Source organism: Vigna unguiculata, chromosome 9 (genome assembly GCF_004118075.2).
Source record: "Vigna unguiculata cultivar IT97K-499-35 chromosome 9, ASM411807v1, whole genome shotgun sequence".
Lineage (NCBI taxonomy): Eukaryota > Viridiplantae > Streptophyta > Magnoliopsida > Fabales > Fabaceae > Vigna > Vigna unguiculata.
This window is the reverse complement of record NC_040287.1, coordinates 24,544,244-24,568,597: the sequence shown is the minus strand read 5'-3', so window position 1 is coordinate 24,568,597 and position 24,354 is coordinate 24,544,244. Positions and strand designations below refer to the sequence as shown.

The 24,354-nt window shown below is 33.5% G+C and overlaps 2 protein-coding genes across 5 annotated transcripts; one reads left to right on the top strand and one right to left on the bottom strand.

Moving 5' to 3' along the window:
* The first annotated feature begins 212 nt into the window (after positions 1–212).
* Positions 213–3,786, top strand: LOC114163985 (protein DYAD). Of its 4 annotated transcripts, none has more exons than XM_028048413.1 (9): positions 277–424; positions 974–1,063; positions 1,517–1,821; positions 1,901–2,284; positions 2,368–2,425; positions 2,508–2,591; positions 2,844–3,136; positions 3,228–3,342; positions 3,429–3,786. In XM_028048413.1, exons 3-9 carry the CDS (start codon positions 1,550–1,552, stop codon positions 3,522–3,524), a joined length of 1,302 nt encoding a protein of 433 aa, XP_027904214.1. In that variant the 5' UTR covers positions 277–424; positions 974–1,063; positions 1,517–1,549; the 3' UTR covers positions 3,525–3,786. The 4 variants fall into 4 exon arrangements, with proteins under 4 accessions (XP_027904211.1, XP_027904212.1, XP_027904214.1 ...); XM_028048412.1 differs by having other exon boundaries at positions 1,510–1,821; XM_028048410.1 differs by lacking the exon at positions 974–1,063 and having other exon boundaries at positions 213–424; positions 1,510–1,821.
* Positions 3,787–5,221: 1,435 nt separating this feature from the next.
* Positions 5,222–24,083, bottom strand: LOC114164238 (tetratricopeptide repeat protein 27 homolog). Its single transcript, XM_028048828.1, has 20 exons — positions 23,614–24,083; positions 23,412–23,541; positions 23,024–23,331; positions 22,139–22,220; positions 21,749–22,064; positions 20,914–20,972; positions 19,460–19,549; positions 16,754–16,845; positions 16,555–16,653; positions 16,375–16,452; positions 11,876–11,960; positions 11,704–11,762; positions 11,492–11,561; positions 9,806–9,897; positions 9,334–9,396; positions 8,645–8,711; positions 6,617–6,877; positions 6,288–6,410; positions 5,648–5,800; positions 5,222–5,509 (listed from the first exon to the last, which is right to left on the bottom strand). The coding sequence occupies exons 1-20, from the start codon at positions 24,000–24,002 to the stop codon at positions 5,414–5,416; spliced, it is 2,712 nt and encodes a 903-aa protein (XP_027904629.1). The 5' UTR covers positions 24,003–24,083; the 3' UTR covers positions 5,222–5,413.
* Between the last annotated feature and the right edge of the window lie 271 nt (positions 24,084–24,354).

Genomic DNA, 24,354 nt, shown 5'->3' with positions numbered 1-24,354 from the left:
AATCCTTGCAAATAAATTTTTCTGGTATAAAAATTATTTTTGTTGTTAATGAAATATGGTTAACAGATTCCAAGTGAGAGAAGTGTGGAAGAGGTGGGAAGATTTCCAAGGAAAATGCAGGGCATTGTTGAAGACCAATAGGCCCAAGAGTGGGACCCAGAATTATTATTAAAAACAATAATTTAATAATAATTAGTGATTAATGATTTGAGGGTTTTGGCGGTTAGGGTTTAGTTTGGTAACATAAAGAGAGATAGAGAGAGTAAAAAGGTTAAAAAGCACACACTACAGAACAAAGAGTAAAATAACGTTATTTGAAGCGGCTAGCACGGGTTTGGTTTGGGTTTTTTCTTCCCTTCTTTTCATTTCCTCACACATTCTCTCTTTTTGGCGCTTTCAACCTTTCGTGTTTATGCACCCATTGGTACGTTTCTCTGGTTTCTTCTCCTTTTTTTTTTCATCTTTTACCTTTCAATTAGCGTTTTGCACCTGCTGTTCTTAGGTTTTTCCTAGTATTTCTTCTGAATTGGGGTTTTTGGTTTTCGGTTGCCCTAATCTCATCGCATTCTTCGGGAATCGAGCTGATTTTTCCTTATTTTCTTGAGGGTTTATGTGGGTTTTGCGTTCTCAGATTTGCTTGTGATGTCAATGTTTTTTGTGATGTTAAACATTTAGTTTTTAGTTTTGGTTTCGGTGACCCGTATCCTTGCTAGGGTTACTTGGTGACTGTGATTAGAGTGAGGGATCTTGATTTTAGGGTTTGTTAACTGTGTTTTAGCTCATGTTACGTAATGTAACAGTCTGAATGGCTTATTGGGTACTTGCGTGTGTCCAATGTTTTAAAGTGACCTTTAAATAGAATTTGTAGTGGTATTCTTTACAGTTATGAACTATTGGACTATTGGGTATGTTTTAGTTTCGTACTTGCTTCCTTATAATGAACTTTGATTGTGAACATGACTTGTATTGGCAGTTCAAGAATCACTGGGTAATATTCACATTGGTGGATTTAATGGTTCATTAGCAAGAAAAATCTTGAGGGGAAATTGCTCCGATATGTCTGGTCAGGTTCAATAGTTTTTGAAAATTAATAATTTATCCAGGTCATTTTAGATTGCATAACTTTGTGCTGCAGTACAGTCCATATTAGCTCTTGCTTATTCCCACTGGGCTAAGTTCATTTTCTTGTGTTCTGGAGTAGCCTGGATGAAGGAAAACTTTCTTTCAGTGAAAGAAGAGAGGCTTTCCGTGAAACCATAGCCATGGATGGAATGTAGGATTGTTGTCTGTGGCTTTACTGCTCTTAATTATATATGAAAGAGCAGGTTAATGTTGTACGAATTGTTTTGAACTTGTTAATCTTGATGCCATATAATGTGTAATTTTTAATTAAATTGCATTTATCATCCAAAGAAGTACTCACCAAGCATTTGGATTGTTTCCTTAAATTTGTTATGTGTATCTACCGCGTGTGATTGCACTCAAGATTCATATGTGCTTCTTCTGAAGTGTACAGCAATATTGAGGAGAAATAGGACTGAGCTGAAGAATGGAATCGTGGGGTGCTCATCATCGAGTGATGTTCGTTAGTCAGCATGAGGAGGATGGAACTCCTTCTGATACTTCCAAGGGAGAGGAATCAAACGATGAAGAAGAAAAAATCATGAAAGCTGAACCTTCCTTTGTGCCAGAAATTAAGAAAAGGAAACGCCTTAGCCTTAGTCAGCTTAAAGAGGTAAAAGGAGAATCATGTGGGAAGCAAAACAGTAGCAAGCTTAAAAAGAAGAAGAATGAAAGTAGGGATAGATGGTCAGCTGAGAGGTAAAGAAAATGCAATATTCTTTTTTTTTGTTATCTTCCTTCTTTCTGTGATGTATAAATGTAATATCATGTAATGTAGGTATCAGTTGGCTGAGCATAACATGTGGGAGGTACTAAAGACTGAAGGGGCAACATTTGAAAACCCAATAACCCGACCTGCACTAAGATTGGCTGCTCGCAAACACATTGGTGATACCGGACTTTTAGACCACTTACTGAAACACATTGACGGTAAAGTGGCACCTGGAGGTACCGAGCGATTCCGAAGATGGTTCAACACCAATGGAATCATGGAGTATTGGTTAGAGAGTGCTGACTTGGACAAGGTGCGCCAGGAGGCTGGTGTGCAGGACCCTTACTGGATACCACCATCTACATATAGGGCAGGCGGTGCACCCTCTCAGAATACTGATACTTCTGGTGAATTGAAACAGCTTAAAATAGAATTGGCGCAAATGAAGAAGTATTGGGCTTGGAAGCTGAATATCTGAATAATCTTGTATGAATGCTATTTTATTTACTTTAACGCTTTTACTTGTATTGCAGAGATATGCATGAGCTCATTTCCATGAAGGAAGAAAAAAAGGGTATTAATACGATGGAGGTGAATGTTGAATATTTTATTAATCTCATGGTTTGCTGTCTTTTAATGTACTGTAATGTTTAGTGTTGAGTTGCCATGGCAGGAGAACTACAAGGATTTTGTTAAGTGGAAAGCTATGACTGACCATCGCCTTACTGAAATCATTAATTCTTTGAAGGGTGTGCAGGTATCTAGGAAGTATATTACCATAACTTTGTCATCCTTTTAAGATTTGATAGGTTTCATGTCTCCTAGCTTACGTAAGTGTTTAGATAGAGCCTAAGAGGAAATTATGTAATGGGATCTCATGGTGAATAGTATGCATGATAATTTAGGTTTTAACTAAGCCCAAGATCTCATCTAGTGAGGTAAGGGTTTTGCTGTTTATGATGATGCTGAAGATGTGACCACTGGCTCACTCTAGTTCATATATTGACAGGGGAAGTATGGTGAATTGATGATTTGGAAAACTAAAGTTGAGCAACAACTTGCGGAAATAACCAATAAATTGAATGATCTTCAAGCATCTAGGGAGTGCACCACTTTTAGTCCTCCTTCAGAAAGGTGGAAAGATTGGATAGAAAGCACTAACCTAGACAATATTCAAGAAGATGCATTTGCAACTTGGATTGGGAATCCAGAACTACTTAATGTCCCACCAGAGGTTATACCTGAAGATTTCAACACAGCCATACCAACACAGCCACCCAATGAGGAGCTGACTAAGAAGAGGTAAGTCAATCTTTTATTGGTACCCAAGGAGTGAAAATATTTATTAGTACTTTTGTTCTAGTGTTCCTCATTTTTTCCTTCAAAATAATAGCGATATGCTGGAGCTGGAACCTGTTAAACTAGAAGATCAACCCAATGTGACCCCCGATTCTTCTACAACTATTAATTCGAAGTCAGACCTTGACAACTCATTGATTATGTTTCAGGTGATGGTGACAGTGTGTACAGGTCAGAGCTTGAGAACTTGTATTTATTATAGCACAGTGTGTTGAATATTTTTGTTTTTTGACAGGAAATGCTTATGGATTTATACAAATGGAAAGAAAAAATGGAACAGCAGCTGATGGAGGTGTCAAATACTGTATATGGTATGCTGGCAATGAAGTAGGGCATGACTGGAAAGTATGGAGGGTAGGATAGGATTATAACCAGCGTTTCGTTCATGTTTTTGTTTGTTACTCTGAAAACTGGTAGAGTTTAGATATTGTACAGCATTAACAATCTGATCCTGAAAATCTGTGCCAACCACTAAGTTCACAGAAGAGGCTGAGCTGCAAATTGTTGATATGTCTGACTGGCCTTTTACAGAGTATACTTGCTTATGACTTAAGGTAGGTCTTCAGTGGAAATGAAATTGGTTGTTCTCTGGACGTATTGGGTAAGATTATGAGTTCCTTTAGTATATAGGTCTTTTAGGTAGGCTTTACCCGCATTTAACGTATTACCTGCAGCTATCTTGTTAGAGAACCTGTACTTATTTGGGAACAAATTGCTATATTAATATATAAAATTCTACAATATTGCTGTTAATTAAAATATATTATTGTTTTACCTTTGCTCTCCTTTGGATATACCCGTGTCGGTATTTACAAATCTCTGTGGAAACCTTTGAGAGATAAAGAAGAATCGACTAACTTGTATCTCAAGAAAATTATTCTCTGAAATATAAATTTTGATAAATTTTGATAAAGTTGGATTTATGAACATTTCTTATGGATGTGTTCCCCCAACGACATTGAGTATATTTGTTTTATTAAAATAATAACCAGCGGGTATATGTAAAATGACAACGCTTAATTGCGTTGTGTCTAAATTCTTGTGTTGTTGACGAGTGGAGAGACGGCAGTAGTCGGAGTTAGCGGTTGAGGAAAAGACAAGGAAAATGGATAACCATTCATTCATTTGCTCTTCAATCGGTTTCCTAACGTGGAAGACAGCTAGATTCTCCCCCACTGCCTTTTCAGAGATGCGTGTTAAAAAGAAACAAAGGTGTAACTGATTCAATCGATATTAATTAAATTTACATTCTTTTATGTTATACAATGTTTAATAAGTAAATACGATTTGTATTCCTGTTAAAAATATCAAATAAAATAAATACGTTATCCTAAAAAACTTTGAATTGTTGTATCTTTCAAAATTTTAAATATTTTTTAAATACTAATATGTACAGTGGATATGGATAAAGTTTCACAACATGAATTCCACAATTTAAAATACTTTTGATTAAAATGTACACAATCAATACTAATGTTAAGATCATTTTTCATGAAATTCATTCATTAATTGCTATAAACTAAAGAAAACTCCAAAAATATGATTAAATCACAAGTCTAAAATGATATTTATTTATTTTTAAATAAGACGACGTTTTCTTTTGAACCTATTTAATATCTGGAGAATATTATACAAATACAAACCTAATTTTACATTATATTAAATTGATTAAAAATTAATTTAAATTAATAAAAGATATAGATATATATATATATATATATATATATATATATATATATATTTTATAATTTAAAAGTTGATCAAAGTTAACAAAATAATTGACACTTTTGTAAAATATTTAAGTGTGCTGTCTTTATCGATGCAACAAAAAATTTATATTTACTTTTGATTATCTCACGAACTCCTTAAACAAGTGATAATTAAATTATTATAATTTTAGTTAAAATTAAATTGTACCCGTTACGAGATATGAACAAAAGACAAATCATTTACCAGGTGTTTTTATAAAAAGTATAATCTATAATGTATGTTTATCATAATTCTAAATAACCAAACCAAATAAAATAATTGAAACAGCAAACAGCAATTCCATGTAAATTACGTAATTTGGCCATGCGGTGAGGGGATAAGAAAAATTGCGCTTTCATTAAAGAATTAATATAAAATTAAAAAGCTATCAGCTCCAATAAAGATGACGTCAGGTCAAATCTTTGGATTAGAACTTGCATGATAAATGAAACGATACCTTCCAACAAGATTTTAGCCACGCATTGAGTTGGATTGGAGTTTAATTTTCACTTCATCGTAGCAAGCTTGAAGATCCCTGAACTCGTCCGTATCAGAAAAGCTCTCAGCCTGAACATACAAGAAAACAAATTATAAAAAACTTTACGGGAAGGGTAAGACAAACAAGATAGATTAATACGAGAAAAAGAAGAGCGTAATGTTTCTTGTCTTTTTTTCAACCCTTAACCAAACAAAAATTTATCTCACCTGTCTGATGACATTCTTCAAGTGCATCTCCGCCGTAGACAATTGTTTAATACTACCAGTAGATGAAGAAATTTCCACGTACACCTGGCAAAGCGCCAAAGATGCTTTTGCAAACATTTTGAAGCGATCTCGGTCCTTCCATGTATCAGATCCCTGAAAGAATGCAATCAATCATAGTCGTGAATAGGATATGAAAATTATCGCTACAAATGTATAAGGGTTTCAGAGATTGTTCTCAATAATCAATAAATAATAACATTGCTTGGTCCCCAATTTTGCTAAAACTGCATAAGACATCACATCAACGAACAACAACACTGCATGCGATGTTTATTTGCATATCTTATCGTTGTACCAATGTAACTGCAGAGATCTTCGATGTGAAACATTGGTTTACAAATCTTATTCTTGTGCATACACATAATCCAAATTAACTCTATTCTTTCTTCTGGTTATATTTCTAAAATAAAAATGCCAATACATATGCGATGTTATATTTCTATTTTCCTTTTTTATTTTTACATTGTATTTAACGTGTGTGTGTGTAAAGATTAGGTCGAGGATAAGAATATAATTAATAAAAGAGTCATTAATGTTATCTTGAATGGAGGAGTATTTTATGATAAGAAAATAGACTTACCTGGAGTGACCTAACTTGCTTTAATAGGGCTTCAGAACACATAGTGAGATCTCCATTAATTCTGTGCCATTTGGCATATAAGCCCCAGATATCAGGTCCACATCCGCTCCCACTTTTAACTATCTGCACCAGAGTATTAAATATTAACCTTTATTTTACTTGCAGAACAGACAATACTCAATTGCACTCTCATTCTGCCACTGGATGCCATTTACAGTTTAATGCATAAACCACTTTAGCTACGTTACCAGTGGAAGGGGATTGTTCATCAATCACTTGATTAAGTACAAGGGATATAGGAAAACATGTTCTTAATAGAAATTGAGTACCTGCTGTAAAACTTTTCCAAGTAATAAAAATAACTGTTCAGTTTCACGTGATTTTCCTGCAACAGATACTTGCTCTTGATATTCTGATCCGGAATCCACAACGCAGAATTGATCTGCTTTAGGCTCATTTTCAGTTATCAAAGGAGGCACATTGCTCATTGAAACCCGCTTTTCAACCTCCGTTGTGATTCTTTCCAATAATTCAGAATCTACTACCTTATTATTGGTCATGTGCAAAATCATCTGTACTGCTTCCAGTGCCTAACAAAATTTATCAAAGTAATCAATGAACGACCAAAAGAAGTTATGCCTCAGAGAGTTATTTCTTGGTAGAACGCACTTGAATTTTAAGTCATGTTAAAATTTAAAATTTAAAAAGGCCTTCAAATTTATTTCTGTCCATTATATATATACCAGCTTGGGCTTTCGACATGATGGGGACAAATGGAAGAGTTTCCACAGCTTATTTGAGCTTATCATATATGCACCAACTCCGAAAACTAAAGGTGTTTGGCTAAAGCTTAGGAAGCTAAAGAAATTTATAGAAGGGTCATAAGTCATTTTCATTAGCCAAGCCTATCAACGTAACTTCTCGAACTTTCGACCTTTATGAAACCTTTTGTATGTTTGTATGACCAATATGTATAAAACCCACAATGAATAGAAAATGAATATTATAAATTGATACTCGTTACCGAGGTATGCATTTTTATACCCTCATATTAACAGGACGGATACAAATAATAGTATTCATACCCCTAACTATGAAAGTCTAATTTACCAAAGTACCCTTTATATCTTTTATATATATATATATATATATATATATATATTTGTAGCTATGAAACTCTAATTTACCAATTAAAGAACTTCTATTATTTCTATTGTGTTGAATGTCATCTAATATTTACTTTTGTAATCTTATTTGGACGTGTATGAATTTGAATTTATTTAGACTTTATTTGAAACTTATGTCATAATGTATTATATTTTATTTGAATTTATGATTAAAATATTTTGTTAAATATTTTTAGAATTTTTTTGTAAATACAAGTACCTACATACTTTTTTTAATATTTATGGATATTAAAAAAACATGAGACCCACATAATTGATATCTGCACGGATATAGAGACATGTACGGAACAAATATTTATCAAGCGAGAATACGGAGAGCTATTACTCGTACCCTATCCATCCGTTGACATCCCTACCCATATGAATGAAATCACTATCTTTGAACATGAAATTAGATATCAGCCTGTCATAAGCTCAGCCTGTCACATAAATTCATTGAATTTATGAGCTTTATGACGCCCTTTGTATCTTTGTATAACCCATATGAATGAAGTCAATAACGTTGAACATGAAATTACATAAAAAATTAGAACTGAAATTATATATTTGTAATATTTAAGTAAAATCATTTCGAATGCTAAGTTTTAAAGGAAGCACGTTTATTATGTTAAATGTGGATACAAAAAGAAATTGAGTTTCTAAAAAATCAGCTATTGCTGCTACATGCTCAAATGTTTTCATCAATTATATTCATTTTGCTAGGTATTAAGAAAAGAACAATACATCATTTCACTGATGGACTTATTATAGGCAATAAGATGAAATTTCAAACAATACTGGGTCATTAAGACTTTGAGAAAGTGGTAGTATTTCATAAAACATACAAAATAATACATTTCTACACAAAATCTTGAAATCACTTTCTTTAAAGCTTAAAGAAGTAACCATCTAGGATATCTACTGATGAGTGGAATGGAATAAAATCTGAACAATAGTTACTTCATGCATTTTTCACAAAACACAGACAAGGTAATTAATGCATTCATTCTTTCCATCAATTTAAACATAGCCTAAGGAAGCCGACAACAAGATATAGCATGCAGGATAGAGAATAAAACTGCAAAAGCAAAAAACGTATTTCATCATTCTATTACTTCAAGCCACATGAGATCCATATGTATTGCACTTATATTGACCAATAAAGGAGGAGAAACCAAAAACTGCAGATACCTGACTGATATTGCCAATGTCAACAGCAACAAAGCCGTAGTTCTCCCACATTTGCCAGCTGTTTCGCCTGTGTTACCAAATATCATTGTCAAAGAGAATAAATTTGAAATCGTTATGAGACAATAGATGATATATTGCATCCATGTATGCATCTTGCCGGGGTGCTGAAAACAGGGGCAGAGGGAGTGTATAAAAAATAATGTGGATACATCTTATTGCAATGAAAGATAAGTGGCTTATTGGTGACCTTTTGTTTACATGTGTCGTCTCCTTTTTTAAGATAAGGGATCCTACTTTTGTTAATTGATGCTACTATTTCTCTAGTTTTTTTCTAGGCCAATGGTTATTGCACCTCTGAACTACTTGCACTTGTTGGTTAGTATCTCATATACACAATATAATTATATATATTTTTCTTGCGTGCATTGGAAAATATACTAAATTTCTAACATATTATAATGAATATCAAAATTTATATTTTTATGATACTTTAAGTTGGTCATCCTAAAAATTGACTTTTGGCTCCACCCCTGGATGCAAAGGAAGTCTAATAGAAGGATTCATACTAAACTTGAATTTCAATGTTTCTCCAAATGATTATGAACCAATACATTGCTGTATGTGTACGAGCATATTCATGTATTGATGATTATGCAAAGGAAGTTTAATCTAAGACATAAATACAGTACTTGAATTTCAAGGCTTCCTTAAATGCAATGAAGGCCTCCTTGTTCTTTTTCTTGATCATATGCCTGCATGTTAGGTAAAACATAAGAAAAAAAGTGACTGGTTCACTAATTTTTCTTACAAAAGTTAAGATAAAAAAATGTGACAGCTTCTAAAATCTATCATTAGAATGTCAAACTGAATGAAGGCAATTTTGATCCAGTTTATACAAAGGTATGAAGATACTTCTTTGACACGAGACACCTCAATGGTTATGCAGTAAATACTACTAGCTAGGGATCTAATATTTAAACCTAACAAAGAATGGACAGGGCGAAATTTAAGCAATGGGATGACTTGCCCTTCGTACTGAATACAGATGGAATCAAAACAGAAATATAATATAATTAAATGTTAGGGTTTGTAACAAAAAATGGTTTATACACTTAAAATAAGTTATTTCCTATTTTCTTATTAGAAGAAAGAACTCCTTACAAGCCTGCAATATTATTCCAAGCTTCACCATTTTCAGGATCAAGTTGAACAGCACGAGTAAATGCATCCAGGGCCTTTTCTTTATCCTGAGCCTGTAAAACTTTCCCGTCAGTTGACATACTGCAGAAAGAAAAAATGAGAAAAACAAAACAGAGGGACTAATCTACATTATCTATCGTCAAAAATAGGTACTGGTGGTGATCCATTGCCTAACCATACAAATTCAATCAGGTGATGCCATACATAACTGCATACCCAATTGTGCACAGCTGCACAGGTGGTAACCTATGCATAATAGCGTAAGTCACTTCAGAAAGTAGCTATTTGAACTTTAACCCTATCCTATTAAACATTCATGCTACCTGTTCAATTCACCAAAGTTAACATCAGTATAGTTACTTCATAACTGTAGTGATTACTTATGTTATCATATTTTTCTAACCTCTTTATTCCCACTTTGCAATGAATTATCCTCAACTTCAGTGAACTATTATATTATGATAGTCAAATTACTAATGTTCATAGTTCAATAAGTTACTACTCGCTTTCTTACATCTTTTATAGAGAAATGAAAGCTTGAATATCTAAGAAGGGGGAAGTCATTTATGAGAAACCTCACTTCGGAGAATTGGTTCTCTCAGAGAGACTAATGTGAAAATAATAACAGCTTTAGCTTTCGGATTCACTTAGCGAGACAATGATTTCATGGAATGAAAACCCTAGAAAACTCACTCGGTAAGACAGCAAATTCACTGAGCAAAAATTCACTCTACAGACACATGACAAAAGGGAGATTTTGCTATGGGGGAAGGAACTTTTGGTATTGTTGGGAGCTGTGGGTACACGGTTTGGATGTGGATTGCATTCAAGGGACTTCAAGCTTTACATTTTAATGCTCATTTTTTGTACTTCCAATATCTGGCAGTAGCTAATCTCCCATTCATTGGGGTTGTATATAATGAACCTTGACTCTGTAACTTTCTTTATATTTCAATATATATTTTTGTCTCATGCTCATGTTCTTCCTTTCTAATTCATGTTTGCATGGTTTGATCATCTATGCTTCTTTATGTTTCATTCCATTTAAAAATGTTTTGAAAACAATTGGTGGAACAACCAGGTGGTTTGTTATTAGGAATAATATTTGGTGCCTTGGTCATCCGTATAGCACTTACTCTTCATGCAAACCTTATGTCAAAAAGAACCAAGGGATTAGTGTTTTTACTTAAGGTTTAGGCTTATATCAATAAGGAATTAGGATTTAAGTAAATTAAGAGTGTTGATGAAAGAGTTGTGATAGAAACTGTACTGTAGTCTTAATGGCTATTGAGTGGAATTCATAAAATCCAACCCGGTGATCCCATTATATTATCATCAACCGTTTTATATCCTAGCAAGTTCTTTGAAAGAAAACTATAAAAAATTATTTGCCATGCTTGTGGAAATGCTAGGATTGTAGTTAGGTTATTTATATATCAATTTGAACTTTACTACATCAATTGGTACACTTGCCAGGATGTTAGACTTGCTGCCACATCAACAGTAGCAATAGTCACTTTCATTATGGGAATTCAGACTTTCCCTACTCGGAGAATTTGTCCCTTTTTCTAGATAAAATAATTGCAAATCTAACAGTGCAAAAGCAAATAACTAATAATATAGTATAGTGGTCCCTCACACAATTACCTTCAATGCAGCAGCCCCAAATGAAAACCAACCATCAGGATACATAGAGTTCATTGACATTGCAGACTCCCTGAATTTGAACAAAAAATAAATATTTAGCAGACCGTTCAAAATAAAAACGTTACAGTTGAAACAACAAATATTTTATACACATTAATGGCAAAGACAATGATGACAGAAGTTAATGCTTAGTATCAAGATGCATCACATACCACAAAATTTTAGATGTCACATAGTCTCCTCTGCAGTATGCACTGCGAGCTAGAGAACACTGCCAATCAGAGAAAAATAGATCAAGTAAGAAAGAAAAATGTAAACAACTTTTTTGAAATATGATACAAGTAAATAAGTAGAAGACAAGCATGTATGTGTACACTGCCACACCTTCGCTCTAGCAGACCTATTATTTGAAACTTCCAGTGCTTTTTCATAGTATGCATCATTAGCAGTAGTGTCACCCAGGGAGCACCTAGAGAATTTTATCATGAATGAAAAAGATTATGAGAAAAATCTTCTATAATCTTACTATTTCCTTTTTACATTGGATATATACTGTAAGTTAGCATATCATCCACCCATCCATCGTTGCTGATTTTCTATCGACTAAGTGACAGAATACATAAGATTCTGCAGGAATAAATGTGTACAAAATTGTAGTGTATAATCCATAGGCAGTAGACATTCTTAGCCACACTTCCATTGATATTCAAAATCAATTGTATGTGTAGCCCATCAGCAAGTAATAGCACTCACAAACTAAAATATAAATAATTTTTCTTATACCAACAAACATTCTTAAATCAATTGGTATCAATATTGTATGGGAGAAGAAGAGACAGCAAGCAATGATATTTAAGTCATGATTTTATTCTTGAAAAACACAATCAGCAATTTTTATGCTCTTGGTACACCTTTAGTGATTTCAACTTCATTCAAAATGTTAGTTTTTTATTTTTTAAAAGCTTGATGATCAATGTGAAAAGTCAGAGTCCTGGGAACCATATTTTACTTAACATCAATGTATTTATTCATATCAGCTATGATTATGGCAGTTAGTTCAATTCTCAAGAATATTTGGCTGGATCAGAATGCCAGTACTCCTAAGCTAGTTCCTTTGCCTACATAGTATATGATGGGATTACGTTTGTAGCTTCTCGTGGATGTTCTTATCACAATCACAATAAGATAATTGTAAATTCTGAAAGGACAGGCAGAGACTGGGAGTCTAACTATAGCTTTTTCCTGTCTCATGCTTTATTTTGTTTTATCCTGGCATAATTCATGGTTTCCTCTCAATTTTACTTTGCTACACCTTGTGGTTTAACAATGACACTTCATCCCTTTGTGCTTTAATTAGTTAGCAAAATAACTCACTAACAAGTTGTGTCAATATGACCATCATAAATTCAACTATGTTTTCGTATACATTATTTATATATACGCACAAGCACAGTACTTCATATAAAGTTTATCTCTTATGTTGTTAGTAGGATATTAAGTGTACTACTATAAGCTCTTAGAAGTTGTTAGAAGATTCTAAAAATCTCTTTATAATTACTATTATAGGGTAAAGATCTCTTTATAATTACTATAATAGGGTTAGAGTTCTCTATATATACAGACTGGTGTACTCTTTCAAATTAATCAATTGAATAAAATTCTTCATTCATTCATATTAATCCTTTTCAAGTTGGTATCAGAGCTCTCTCGATATTGGGAGCCCTACATCTGCATTTCTTCTTTACAATCCTAGTTATATTTCTTTTTAAGGTTGTCTAGAGTGCACCCATTTCCTTTAACAATTGGAGCTGCTTGAAGTGCAACCAACTTGTGGTTTTGTCACTATTAGCCCCAACCGCTACCACCCGCTAGAGCCGTTGTGTGACATCCGCCAGAGATTCCTCAGGAGTTGTCACCAGAGCTATCATTGGAGCAGTTGCTGGATCTTTTGCTAGAGTTGTTGCTGAAACTTTCATTAGATCTTTAACCAAAGCTATCATTATTGTTGCCATCATTGTCGTCGTCGCTACCATCATTGGAGTTTTTTTTGTTATTATTTTGTTTTATTTAGGAAGGGGCTAAGGAATCACTATTATTTATTTTAGCATCGCAACTCCACTAAGCAATTTTGATCTTCTAACTTTAGATTCTGAAAATTCTAGAAAGATTCCTTCATCCTCTTAAATTGAAAAAGGAATACATGCACTAAGTGCTAAAATTGAACATCTAAAATCTCTCATGGAGTCTATTAATAAGCAACCTTTTGGTATTTTCTCTATAACCATGACTAGTGAGAACTCCAATTCCTCTTTTAACATTTCTAGACTCTAGTGCAACAGACCATATGACTCCTCATCCTTCTCTTTTAACATCATGTTTCTATTTCTGGTAACAACATTACTCTTGCCAATGAAACTTGTATCCCGATAACTGGATGTGGTAATGTTTCTCTTTCGCCATCCCTCAACCTTTAAAGATGTCCTTTATATTCCAAATCTTTCTAATAGTCTTATTTCTATTAAAATACTTACTCATAACCTAAGTTTTCATGCAACTTTTCCCACTCATTGTGTTTTTCAGTAGCTTGCCATGAGGAGGATGGTTGTAGTGGTTAAGGAAGAAGGTTAAGGAAGAAGAAGTGCGGTATTACTATGACAACTTGGGAACTAATGATAGTATCAGTACACAAATGGGTACCTCTTGCTTTTAGTCTTGCACTACTTTTGCATCTTCTCAAATTTGGCTTCCCAACCATCATCTAGGACATTCATCCTTTGTTCTAAAGTCTATGATTCCCTTACTTATTTTCCAAAGAGCATGTTGAGTCATTTAAATAAGATGTATGTCTACTTGTAAAACACCATTATGCCATATATCGTCCTAGTAATACAAATATTGTCCATCCTTTTGATTTAGTTCATTCTGGGGACCTGCAACAAACTCTAGTATATCTAGTGTTAAATGGTTTCTCACTTTTATTGATGACTATACATGTGTTAAATGGATTTTCCTCATAAAGGAAGTTTAGGGACCTCATATGTATGGATACACCACAATAAAATGGCATTCTTAAAAGAAAAAATAGGCACCTTGAGGTGAAACGGGTTCCAAATAAATGTCCCTTACTGGTTAGCATAATCACTATACTTGTTATGTCCCATCTGGGCTTCAATTAACATATGTGTTTACCAAAGGTCTTTCCACCGGACGATTTCACGATCTCAGAATGATAGATATCTATTCACTAGCTTGAGGGGGAGTGTTATTAGTATGATATTAAGTGTACTACTAGAAGTTAGAAGATTCTGGAGATCTCTATGTAATTGTTACTGTAGGGTAAGAGTTCTCTATATATAGAAGCTAATGAAGTTTTCAAATTAATCAATTGAATAAAAATTTTCTTCTCTCATACCTCTCTAGTTCCTATATGGCAACTCCGAACATTTAATGAAAAATATACACGAACATTCAAATATGGGCAGAAGTTTACACGCTGAAATATAGACAACTAGCAAGTAGGCATAGTTGTAAGGTTGCATTTAAGGCCTAATATCTGCCTCATTATTTGTCTGTTTTACAGATGCTATACATGAATATAAACCTTACTCATGGGCAACAGTTAAAAGATCATAGCACTTAGAACTTCAAGTTGGCTTCACAAACCTTTTTGAAACCTATAACTTCTATTTTAAAAGATCATAGACCTGAAGATTTAGCATCTATTTTCAGTGTTTGATTAAACTATTTACATCAGCTGGAATTAATATGATGTTTATCAGCGTAGAAAAAAGACAAGACAGATCAATCATTAAATTCACTACAGTGACAATAGTTTTCTGTTTAAGAGACCGTTTGATTAAGATTTTTCATGGAAAAAAAATATTTTTTAGTGTGGCATCACTTAGTGTTTTGTTTATGCTTTTGAAAAAACAAACATAAACCTTAAAACGCTTAGATTTCTGCTTAGTTTTAGAAACAACTTAGGCTTTTGGAAAAGGGCTAAAATTATAACTAAATTTTAAATTAAAAATATTTCCTGTAATCGTAACCAAACAAAGAAAAAGGTTTCTGATTTACATAATTTATAGAATAAATCACTTCATTATACAATCTTAAAACACATCTTTTTCAAACATCTTAACAGACCCGAAATATGTTTATGGTAAGTAACCTGGAGGTTTCCAATCCTACACAGCAGGCTTGAAAATATATAAAGTAACAAGAGAAATTATATAATAAAGCAAAGCTGTCTTCTTGATCATGACGCATAATATTAATATAAAAGAAATTTCGTATGTGCTAACTTAACAGGGTTATGAGCTGCTGGAAATCAATTTCTAAATTTAAGGAATGCATGAGAATGTGTTAGGTAGATCAAATCCTCTTATCCTTTACGAGAGCTGCCTTTCCTTTATTTCTTTACTGAAATTCTCATGTTTAGGAAATTAGTGTTTAATATATTTTGTTTTCTGCTCCTGATATGAATCCTGAGTTCTCCCTGGCTGAGCTAGAGCTATTTAAATATTGCTCATATGGTTGACAGACTTCTTTTCCAGGACTCTGTTTTAAGAAGTAAACAGATTTTTTAAATCAACAAGGTGACAGTGAAATTTGGCCAAACCAAAGGAGAGCAGTCCTTAATTTACCTTACCCTCCTATCACTGCAAAGTTCCCAATTTCTTCTATGATAATTTTTTTTAATAATAATCAACAATTCTAATAAAGCACTTTTAGATCATACATCATTGTAACATGATAAATTTTAATTGACTCTGTACAAATATGCTGCACTACTTGTTGGATAAATGGTCAGAGTAGCTGTTGTTCAAAAGTGATCACAACCTATTATAAGAAAACAAAATAAGCAAGCCAAAGTAACATACCATAACCTGGGATCATTTGGTCTTTCTGAGAGACATTTCCGTATAAGTTCAACAGCACTTGCTTTCTTCTCCAACAGACTATTTTGCAAATCAAATATCAAATGAACATCATTGTTAATGAAAGATGAATAATGAGAGGAGAGAAAAATCACGGCTTTATCCATTTTACTTCTATTATACCTGTAGCAGTATATAAGATTATCCCATAATTCTAAATCTTCAAACTCCTTCATTGCCTCCCCTATCAAACCGCATCGCACCAAAAGTAAACCATATTCCCTGAAATTGAAATAAAAACAAAGTAATAAGAAAGTTAAAGAGCCATCAGAATTTTAGGAAGCTAAAATACAAAAGTCGACTACAGAGCAGGTGTTTTTACTTCCTTAATGCAGGAATACTAGGCATATAAACAGCATAACTGAAAGGAATTCTTTCAACTATTGATGGAGAAGAATCATGTATACGTTTAACCTGCAAAAGATGTAGTATATTTTTATCAGATACAATAAGTAAATCAAAACAAACAACTCACTCATTGTAACGCAGATATAAAAAACTGTGATGAATAGATAATATTAGACATAATAAACCTTATGGAATCTTTCGGTCAGTGATAGATGCTTGTTAGGTGTAAATATTATACAAGTTATGTATTAGTCTCTCTCAAATTGAAAGCGTACACCAATAAAAAAGATTGACATTTGAAAGAGCTTACTTGGAACTTATTTCGGTTTATGAAATTCATCAAATTTATATCATGAACTCATTTTAAGAATTTATGTGGTAAGAGTTTATTGAATAAGTGCTTAATTAAGTTGTTTATCCAAGTACACCCTTTACGAAATGGAATATGTAGTACAATGTTGTATAAATATATATAGCAAAATAAAATCAGTTAGTCAATCAGCTACTGTCAGTAGAATTATATAGTTGTTGGGTAGCTGCCTATAAAGCATGGTAATTGTATATTTAGACCGAGACTGGAACAATAATAGAAGTGCAGTCAGCAGTTCTCTGATCTCTCTGTTTCTCATCTCTCTCTATCCTCCATGTTCTGTTCTTCCTCTCTTTGTGTTTCTCTCTTTACCACTTAAATCTTATATAGTAGAACAAACAAGAAAAGATGGTAGTCGTAGCTTTAGGAAGAAAATAAAATCTACAAAGGGTTTTCAGGCAAATCTAAGATTTTACAGTCCTAAGTATTCTAGGAATAACATTGGTGAATACCAGCCGGGTCTGTTCGAGTTTACGACATTTTTAATCCAAATCAATCAATTTTATTAGGGTTATTTATTTTGGGTCTCAACCATTCTAACAACTATCGAAGTCACACATTTTATTACTAAAATCATAGTTAAAAAAAAACGCAATAGCAAATTAGATGTCAAGTGTGTAGAAAGTGTAAGATTATGAAGAATGAAATCTAATAAATTGACAAGGTCTATCAAACATCAAAACTCTAAATCTACCGGAAATATAAATTGTTTACCAGAAAAACTTTGTATTTTTATAAAAAACTTAAATTGTTTACCACATTATATGATCTAATAGAAGTAATTTAATAATTTAGCCGCTGTAAAAAAAATTAACACAAAAAAACTGATTTTTTGTAGTATTAAACACCCCAGAAAGGTTGATAAAAATATACAAATAAAATAAAATATATTATGGAATTGAATTTATTAGATTGATCTGGGTCATCAAAATCTAGATCCAAACCACATTTATCAAACTAACATTTTTTTCAATTTGATCCGGACTAAGCCGAATTTCCTGGTTTGAATTGGTTTGGTTTAAAGTTATCAGATTTACCATATTCCCTACCTGGAGATGTTTTCTTGCCATTAAATATTTTTGCAAATTGCACATTGTAATCAATTATTTTATTATTTTATATATATTGTGTCTGTGTGTGTATTAGTAAAGTGCAATTTACTCCACATTCACTAATCCACCAAGTCTCTTAAACTTTTCAAGATTATCAAAGCATGTTCCCACCTTCGTGGTCTAGGTCCAGGACCTCCATTCTTGTGCCCTATCTTACTGCAGTTGTTGACACAAAATTAGCCAATCCTAATTCTTGGATATCATCATCTGCTGATTCCACATGAAAAGAAATTCATGACCCTACCATCGATTGTTTGCTATGACTCCCTCATGAAGAGGCCCACATAGATTGGTTCTCAATTGGGTTCAAAATCCTCAGCTCAAGTACCATCATTTGCTGATTCCACATGAAAAGAAGTTCATGACCCTACCATTGATTGTTTGCTACGACTCCCTCATGAAGAGGCCCACATTGATTGGTTCTCAATTGGGTTCAAAATCCTCAGCTCAAATAAGGTTGAACTTGTTCTTTGAAATATTTGGGTCCAAGTAAGCAATTATTCGGTTATAAATATTTCTAACTTCATTTTATGGTTTATAATAATGTTTAATGTTATTTTCAAAGCAGATTATTCTGATCTGTCAAGTATTGTCACACTCTCTTTTAAGTAACCAAGCCCCCCATTTCCCTTTTGTATCTAAGGAATGTCTATAAGATTCTTGTGCCTTTGATGCCACTTGTCTTGTGTGTGACCAACCTTGCTCCAAGTAAAAATAAGTTAACTTCTCATACAATCAAAACCATCTTTCTTGAGTGTTCTTTGGCACATCACTCCTATATTTTTATTGAAGCTACCTTCCTGAGGATATGTCAGACTTTAATATGTAGGTTGAACCAGACACTATAGATTGTAACTAATATTTTAATTATTTAATATCTTGTGTATGCTGAGCCTGCTTTATTCACGTAATTTTGCATACCCCCAAAGACCTTAAACTCGTCGAGGTATCTAAAACTCACTGATTGTAACCCAAATTCCAATTTAGGTTGACATAAATCACAATGTATAGAAAATAATTAAATGAACCTGGTAGCTTATTCCCTCTCTTGAGTGTGTAAGTGGAAGGTTTAATGACCATTTTTTGTCACAAAAAATCAACAACCTTTCATTGCAATAGACATCTAAGAAAATAAAGTGTCAAACAATATACGTTTATAATTCCCAAGTTAACATGCTAACCAAAATATGGCACATACCAAGTTATCCATCATCAATAAGGCACGCTCCTTAGTTCGGCTCCGAGATGACTCCCACCGAATACGTAAAGTATCACATAAACACCGTATCTAAACCAGGAAAGTGAAAAGCATCATATGCATGTCATTGTTAACAAACTATACAAGCAGAAAACTAACACTTCACTTAGACAGGAAAATTTACAATTTCTAAAACATTCAAATATATTGAATTTGAATTTATCCCATTTCAAATTGTTTCATTTTCAAAATGTTTCATCTGGATAAGGCAATTCAAATTTATTAATTTTAATTTTCTCATTTGACTAGAGTATTTCAAGTACCATCAAATGCAAAAAATTATTTAAATATCAAAGAATTGTTAATAATCCAAAAATATCAATATTGGTGATCTTTTTTAGTTGATATTGGTTGATGTTATTTTTCAGTCAAAGTTCATCAAAAAAGTTTCAATTGACACTGGAAAAACCTTTTTTCAATTGACATCGGTCAAGATTGTTTCAGCTGATATCAACTACAATTATTTAGGATCACATCATTCGGGGTTGTTTCTACATGTTGTTGGTTGACATTTTTCTTTTTGACAACCTTTTTATCAATGTCGGCTGAAAAATTCTCCAGTTGACATTAGCCTAGAGGCATCAACAAAAAATTAATCACAACACAAATCAATTGAAAACTTATATAGTTCACATTTGCCAAAAAGTAGTATACCCGACATTGGCCGAGAAAATCCTAATTAATATCAAGTGAAAAATAATAATGATTGACAACAAAATAATCCTAACAATGTAAAAAAAAAAAAATAACTCATTAACAACGATAGAAAAACCCTAATCTAATCAACCAAAAAGTAGTCCTCCCAAAGTAGGCCAAGACAATAACCTTGGTTCACTGAATAAGAAAATAAATTGTTTGATGTCAATCAAAAAACATTGTTGATATTGATCAAGAAAATTCTACTAACATTGGTTGGAAAATAGCCCTAGCTTAACATCAACAACAAAAGAACCTACATGATGTCGGCCAAAAATAAACGCAATCATCTTTAGTTTGAAAGATATTGTTGCCAACATTTATCGAAGTACAGTGTTGAGATCATGATACCAAAATCGAGCTCATGAGAGAATATGATAAGAGGAGAAACATGAATTTGAGAGTATGAAGAATTTCAAATTCTTTTTTCTTAGGGAAAATTTGAAATTCTTTAATTTTAGTCCAATTACTCATGAAATTCTAGAATTTCAATTTCCTTTGAAATTTCAATCCCAAACAGCGTATTTTGTCATAAAGCATTTTAAATTCATTTTAAAATGAATTACCCTCTTAAAATTCCCAATTCAAGCAAACTATAAGAAAAATAAACACCTTATGCATTAACAAAATTGTCAATGTTGTACACAAAAGCCTAATTTTTTTAAACAAATATATGTCATAGATTTTTGTATACTTACAATGAAGTAAAAAGAATGTTGGGAATCAATTGCCTCGATGTAAGGTGCCATATCCCATCCTGAAATCAAGTGACGAGCCAACAATTGAATGAACTATTAGCTAGATTGTAAACAATTTGTGTTTTCCTCCTTTTAGGAGAATAAGTGGATTTTAGAATACAATACCAGACGAAATTAGCTTAGCTCTAAGTAAAAGGATAGGGGAAAGGAGCGTTTGTTTCACTCGTCTTTTTTCACTTCCAGGACATGAAGATGGGAATAAATATTCCTATGTCTGTTTCATGATTCTAAAAATATATACCTAATATCGTTATTCAAAGGAAAATGACCCCTTCACATTTTAAATTGTGGATATCTGATATTCCATGAGAATGGATGTTATTGTCTACAATAACTACCTATTTCGACTAACTTCTTTCTGTTGTTCTTTTTTTTTCAATTTCAAAATTAAATGAATTCAAGTCCATTTTAAAATTATTAAATACCAACCAAATATGATTCCTAGGAATAAAAAAATGGTACCATAAAACAAACACCCCTGGGTATGAATGAATTTAGAAAAATAAATTGAAAAACAATTGCACAGTTACAACAGTAAGCTAGAAGAAAAGTAGTTAAAACAAGGTAAACCGAAATTTATATTGAATTGATCCAGTTTCCACACTTTTTTCACTTCTCTGAGCTTAGCAGAATGACATGATAGGCTAGAAATCAATGTAATCCCATAGCAGAAGTAGTTTTAAAATTGGAAGATTAAAAAGGGGATTCATGTATCCAATCATGCAAAAGATAGACAAAATATCATGTATGAATGTATAAAATTTAGGTAACCTACGTTGCAATTCATCATGTCGGGAGCTCTTCTCTATTAGAAGACAGTATGCCAGAATTACAGCTTGTTGTGTTGCTGTCAAACTTGGAGTAACATGGGCACCATTTTCCACGCCTTGTGACTTAGCTCTAGAGTCATCATTTTCTAACAACTTTGGAATTCTGAGTATGTCAGATGCCTCAGAGGTTTCAAACTGATGCAAATTCCAGTTACCTTCACCATTGCTGGAATCACATGTTTGAATACCCGTACCTGTTAAGCTATCCACATTTGATGTACTTGTGTTCGTAACAAGTACCATCTGCGCCTTAGGCTCTGCCTATGTCCAAAAGTTACATATTAAAATCTAAGTATCATGACAAATGCTATATATCATGCATTTACTACAGTTACCTGATGTACAGAACGGAAACCCAGTACCCCAGTAACTGAAAGCTGAAGCCCAGCAGCCATCTCAGCTAACTCAAAATGCATCCTGAAAGACCAATAAACTTCACAATAGGAAGATACCACAGGAGAATCAAAAGTGATATTTCAACATATAGACAGTATTCTCCAGAAATACCTTAGAACATATTTGGGACCTGTTTGACTTCAGATAGTGTTCCTACTTTCTTTTATTACCCATTCTGTTTTGAATTACAAAAGGATCACCTTATTTCATTTAATTTCCTGTGTTTAAATATATTGTGTAGGAAATTATGAAATGAACTTTTCATTGTTTCCTATAAAAACTCTCAAAAATCATAAAATAAAGTAGAAACAACATGGAATTTTGGTAAATCAAGCTTCTCTCATCCAGTCCCCCAACCCACCAAATAAAGAAGGCTAGTGAACATGTCACCCCAACTTTATATCAATAGATTTCTTTTTATTGAAGATAAATAAATGTAAGAACAAAAGATGTGCCAGTTTATGCAATGCAAGCACACCGAACACATGAAAAGGTAAATACAATTTGCACCGCAACCAACTCTCCCTTTCCCCGTGAACAAGTTTCAGTAGGTTTCAAATCCACTTTTTAGATTATGTAACACATTGATAAACCGGAAAAGTAAAGGAACCACCAAAATTAATATCAGAGTACTGTAAATATTGTTATTTGGATATTGCTATTTTCCCAGCAAGAAGAACATAGTCCATCCAACTGCACTTTAAACATTACACAATCATCATTAACATTTTTCATAAATGTTAAGAACCTATATCACCTTATGATAGGAAACATTTTGAAGCATACCATCAAAGATTCAAGGTTCACTGTTCATAGCAACTAACCTGCAAGAGTCAACTCGTCCATATCTATATTCTATAATGCCGGCCTCTAATTGAAGCATGGAGACAATATCCAAGCTCTCGCTACTGCGTAAACTATCCTCCCAGTAACTCCGAACTAGCTCCGAAGTGCCGAATTGTTGCAAAGCTTCACTCATGTAGACATGCAAGAGGTCGGACAAGGACGAAGAGCGCTCATTCAAAACTCTCTGTTGAAGAAGCAAAACCCTCGCAATCCACCATGACAGGCTTCCAATCTCAACGCGTAAATCCTTCATCCGCATAAGCAACATCTTGGAAAAAACTATATACTAGAAAAAAGAAAAGCAACAACACGTTACGAATTATCAACTTGCCATGTTGTTAGGCGTGAAATGCATGACGCGAGTACCTGAAGATTCGAGAACTTCCCAAGCAAGTCAGAACCAGCAGACATAAGCTGATTCCGCGCCCAATTTTCCCATTCATCACTACCATCCAAACATATAGGACATTTCGGTAGCTCTGTTCCTTTCAAAGGCCTAGAGTGGAAACGGTTTCATTCTCTAATTCAAAAAAAAAAAGTAAAGAGAAAGTGGCGATTGAAATTTTACCCTGTGAAGTTTGCTTGAGTGAACCCTAGAAAAGCGGCAACCGCGAGGCACATAACAATCATTGCCCTGCGACGCTGCTCGGCGCCGTTGGAGGCGGCGTCTGTGATGAAGGACTCAGCGCGGTGGACCAACTCTGAGTAGAACCGGTCAGCGTCGTCGAGTGGAAGCGAGTCATGGCCGCCTAGTTGGAAGACAGTGGATGAGGGTCCGGAGGTGAGTGCTTCAACGTAGCTGCCGCGCTCGACGGAGTTCAAGAGGTCGTTGATGAGGCCATCCAAGGATTCTCCATCGTGGCGGAGATCCGACGGCTGTGAAGGGCTGAGGGTACAGCGAATGAGGCGTAGCTCGTAGCCGCGGACGGCAACGACGTCGGGTTCGAGGGTACACATCCTTGTGCTCTTCAACGGTTCCAAACAATGTCCTTACTAGTTCCGTTTCAGGGTTTATGGTTTTGGAATTCCCTCGGTTTATCTAAGGAAATCTTACAAACTAATTCTATATATATATATATATATATATATATATATATATATATATATATATATATATATATATAATCTACAAAATTTTTGGAGGCGCATTTAATTAAACAACTAAAAGTTAGCATCGAAAATTATATTTCAGGGCTAAAATAGTAAGAAATATAATATATATAAATTAATAATTATGAATTAGTGTTATCCATTTATTTGATTTATATATAATTGGTATGATTAATATTGATATCATTCGCTACTCACC